This window comes from Diabrotica undecimpunctata, chromosome 8, assembly GCF_040954645.1.
Source record: "Diabrotica undecimpunctata isolate CICGRU chromosome 8, icDiaUnde3, whole genome shotgun sequence".
Taxonomy (NCBI): domain Eukaryota; kingdom Metazoa; phylum Arthropoda; class Insecta; order Coleoptera; family Chrysomelidae; genus Diabrotica; species Diabrotica undecimpunctata.
In genome coordinates, this window is record NC_092810.1 from 29,355,718 (window position 1) to 29,360,723 (window position 5,006).

General features: G+C 33.7%; 1 protein-coding gene across 1 annotated transcript; it reads left to right on the forward strand.

Annotated features, from left to right (window-relative positions):
- Nucleotides 1–615: 615 nt before the first annotated feature.
- Nucleotides 616–966, forward strand: LOC140448748 (uncharacterized). Its single transcript, XM_072541859.1, has one exon. It carries the CDS (start codon nucleotides 616–618, stop codon nucleotides 964–966), a length of 351 nt encoding a protein of 116 aa, XP_072397960.1.
- The last annotated feature ends 4,040 nt before the right edge of the window (nucleotides 967–5,006 follow it).

Genomic DNA, 5,006 nt, shown 5'->3' on the forward strand with positions numbered 1-5,006 from the left:
AACTCCAAGTATGTTTAAAAATTTCTTTGGTTACTGACTTGTGTTAGTAAGTTTAATATCATACTATTTTGACTCATGAGAACATGTTTTTGAACTCATTTAGGAATGTTAATAGTTGTTGTTGTATATTAGTTTTAGATTTTGAATTATAGTTGGCTTGATGTGCTGTCACGTTTGCATATGTTCTTTGATGGTTTTGTAGAGTGGTGTTTAGCTGATTTGTTTCAGTACATACATGTGGGCTGTTGAAAGTTGTTCTTTGAGGCTGTTGGTTTCCTCGTTTCTGCTTAGGTCTGTTTTCTACCCTGTAGACTACATAGCGCTTATAGTTCCATGTAGACTACACAGCGCTTATAGTTAGCACGATAATCTTGTTTGCGTAGTGCACACTTGGCTGGAGCGTTTCTAGGATTTTTACTATCTTTTGTATTATATCGTCCTCCAGATTTGACGCAGTAGTGCGGTTTAGGTGGCTAAAGAAAAATGGATGGAGGATAAATGCAAGGAAGTAGAAAAGTTGAATGAAAAACATGATACGTTTAATATGTTTAAAAAAATTAGAGAAGTCTTTATCATAAGAAAACTCCACATACTATAACCGATTCGTCGGGAAAAATGATAATAGACGAACATGAAATTCGAACAACCTGGTGTAATTATATAAGTGAACTGTATAATGATGATAGACCCGAAGAACTGGAGACCTTAGTTGAAGGTGAAGGACCAGAAATACTAAAATCAGAAATACTGCATGCTATAAAGTTAGCAAAGAACAAGAAAGCCGTTGGTCCTAATAACATACCGACAGAGATGTTAAAGCTTATAAATGAGAAAAACATTGGAATACTGGTCAAGCTTTTCAATGATGTTTATTCGAATGGTGATATCCCTGAAGATTGGTTAAAGTCCGAATTCATAACAGTACCAAAAAGCAACGTCCGAAAAACTGTAGCGATTATAGAATAATAAGCCTTATGAGCCACACTTTGAAAATATTTCTACGCATCATCCACAGTAGAATCAGAGATAAATGTGAAGAAGACCAGGATGAAACACAATTTGGCTTCAGAAATGGACTGGGAACTCGGGACGCCCTCTTTGCACTAAATGTATTACTGCAGAAATGTCGAGATCAAAGGAAAGACGTCTTTGCTGTATTTATTGACTATGAAAAGGCCTTTGATCGAGTACAGCATCACAAATTAATTACAATATTAAAAGATAAAGGAGTTGATAGTCAAGACATACGATTCATAGAAAAGTTATAAGTACTGGCGTAAACAGCGACAGCTCGCATAAACGGAAAATCAACAGAAATATGTAAAATACAAAGAGGTGTCAGACAGGGTTGTATACTATCCCCACTGTTATTTAATTTATATTCAGATAGAATATTTAAAGAAGCGCTGCATAATTTGGAATGGGGCGTGAAAGTTAATGGAATTCTGATAAATACAATCAGATATGCAGACGATACAGTTATTTTAAGTGATAACATGAATGGATTACAATGCCTTTTAAATGCCATTGATACAGTGGGAAGAGAGTTTGGTCTAAACATAAACTGTTCAAAAACAAAACACATGGTGTTTAGCCGTTTAGCACATCAAGATGCACGATTATATGTTGATGGTCATATAATTCAAAGAGTTTTAATTATATGACCATCAACAGTTTTAATTATCTTGGTTGCCATATTACTGAACAACTAGATCCAGATCAAGAGATAAAACGTATAATCGAGATAGCTTGCACGACATTTTTAAAAATGAAGTCATTCTTCTGTAATGATAACTTGCAACTTCAACTTCGAAAGCGCATGGTTAAATGCTACATTTGGTCAGTCCTCTTATACGGTGTCGAAGCATGGACATTAAAAATATCCACCATTAATCGTCTGCAGGCCTTTGAAATGTGGCTGTACAGACGTATACTAAAAATTCCATGGACGGCTATGCTAACAAATGTGGCAGTCCTTGAGAGAGCAAATGCTGCTCGCGAGCTGCTTGGTAACATCAAATGTAGAAAGATGGCCTATTTTGGACACGTAGTAAGGGGAGACCGATAAAATATTCTTCAACCTGTTATGATGGGTAAAATCGAAGGACGCAGAGGAATTGGTAGAAAGCAGGTCTCTTGGTTGAAGAATATCAGGGAGTGGACAGGAATGAGGAAAGCTGAGCAACTCTTTAGAATAGCTCAAGACAGAGACAGTTTCGCCATGTTAATCGCCAACGTCAAGGGGACTTGATAGGGCACGTTAAGAAGAAGTGCGGTTTAATGAAATATGTTTTACTATGGCCGTATGCTTGAAATCGCATGCATTGGATGATTGGGTTTCTCTTACTTGGTGCCTCGACTGCTATTTTGGTGTTACATAAGAATTCTAGGTTAGATATGTCTTTGTTGTTACTGTTGGGTTTAAGGTATACGAAAAATAAAGATAATTTGTTTGTCTGTGTCGAATGTTAGTTATATTTCGAACTTTATAGCTGACTTTTTCTAGTTCCTTTGTTAAATTTGTTGTGGGTATAGAGTGATGGATACGTCTTATTACCACTCTGTAGGCACGTTCTTATTTTATTTGGTAAGTATGGTAAATGATTTCTTTTTCTCGTAAATGTCTTATCAGTCTACGATATGTATCTATTGTATGTGTAATATTCTTAATACTGTCGTTTGGCAGAGTTCTGGTATAGTAGGTTCCTTCATCCATAATTTGTGCAAAGTTATCGACCATGTTTTTAAAGTTTTTAACGCCGTATACGAATATTGGAGGTGGTTTTGGTATTTTCTGTTGTTTTTCTGTATTCTGGTTTTATTTTTGTTGGTGGCGAGCTTGGAAAATTGGGATCGGTATTTTGTTTTGAACATTTACGTTTTTTGACTACTTGCCATGAGTTTTTATTTTGGGTTTCTTGATCGTCGTTTGGGTTTCTTGCAAGGAATTGGTTTCATTTTTACATTTTTATTTTTTTTTTATTTTTTTTACATTCGCGTAAGCCAAATATCTTGCCCTGATAGGGGTTATACAATTTCGAACACAAATCATACAATTTGATTTGTGCCTTTAAGGTAGTATTTATGAAGTAATATTATTTGCCATTTGGCATTCGATAAGCTTTAAAAATAATTAAAATTCCAATTTCTTTAATTACTAATACTAATATTGCCCGGCAGGTATCCTGATGCTGTATAAAAACCAAAACTGTACAACGTTCTTTATTAAAACATATGATTGTGTATTTGATTCCTGGAAGGAAACCTTGGGGCGATTGTTTAATTACGGGAAACCCATCCCATCTGCCTTCAAGATCACCAATACAATTCTCGTCCATAACATTGATTCCAAATCTAAGATGTTACATAATACCATCTTTTCCGCATACATCAAATACACATATTCTTACACACACCGTACATATATCTTAAAGCAGTACACTAACGGGTGGATTTCGCAACAAAAAGGAAGATAGTTAAAAGCAGTAAATCAAAGCCGCAATTATCAAGGTGGCCTGGAGCTTCTTGACTTATAAATTGTGCACTTCCTTCACGTATTATTGTAAAGTGCATCGCGAAGAGTTTTACCTTTCAGGGAAACATTTCGCTCTACCTTGCACCTGGACGGTCGTTCTAAGTGCATTGATACATACTCACCGTTTTTTATAACTACTTTATAAAATTTATTAGCTTATCTTTTCACCTGTCATTTAATTATCTTTAAGGAAGACATAAACAACTCAATTCGCTTTCGTTTAATTGCAATATTCATTTAAAAATTAATCGGATTAAATGTTTTTATCTACAAAAAGAGAGTAGTCGATCGAATTGTCTAAATAAGAAGGTAACATGTCTTTACAAATCAGGAGTTTAGACAGGCAACATAATGTAGCCTGTGGGCAAAGAGGTTTTCGTGGCCGATGGATGTCCATCAGATTTTACAATTAATTGTTATGTAAAAGGTAAAAGAAATAATAAGTTAGACTTACTCACAATCAATTTAATTTAACTAATCGGACGACCGGTTTCGCTTTCTATAATATGCAAAGCATCTTCAGGTCACGATACAAATTTAAAATGCTGAAAATAATAATCCCATATTAGGGTGTTGTCTAATAAAGATAAAACATAGGTAGGTGATATAAATTATATAAATTACAGTAATTATGCCAATATTACATTTCTGTGGTTTTATAAATGAATAAAATGTTTAAGCAGACAAGGTAAAACCCACAAATTGGTAACATAGTCTATTAACTATCTTGTATTGTTGATTGGAGAATTCAGGTCAACTATTGTAATTGTTTAACAGTAAACGGGGAAGTTCTTGAGGAGACAGATTTTATCCAATGAAGTAGAGATAGGTGAAATGTATTGTTTGTTTGATGAAAGTAATGTTCTATACCATTAAGTTCTATAAAGTTATTTATATTTATTCTGGAGATATATTTATGAAATGTGTGTTATTTATTGAGATTTTATGTTTTGTTTTGGAAGGTGACAGTTGTAAGACAATGAATAAGAATGGATGTACAAATTGTGTGGGTGTGCAATTATATAAGCTTGTAGTTATCAAATTTCTTTGATAAAGTTGTTGCAATATCTGGCAAATTTTGTAAAGTCAAAAAATTTTCTGTTAAAATTAAATTAAGACACTTTTACACACACAGAAACACACAGAAAACACTTAAAAAACGGGGAACGAAACAGACAATTAATTTAAAAGGGGGAGTATTTTAAAAAGAACTACATTTCTTACTAGGAGACAATGAGTTTTTTATGCTATATATCAGATTTTAGAGGTAAACTTGACAAATGTAGGTTAAAGTTTACCTAAAGTAAAATTTACCTTTTACCTCTAAAATCTGATATATAGCATAAAAAACTCATTGTCTCCTAGTAAGAAATGTAGTTCTTTTTAAAATACTCCCCCTTTTAAATTAAATGTCTGTTTCGTTCCCCGTTTTTTAAGTGTGTTTCTGTGTGTGTAAAAGTGTCTTAATTTA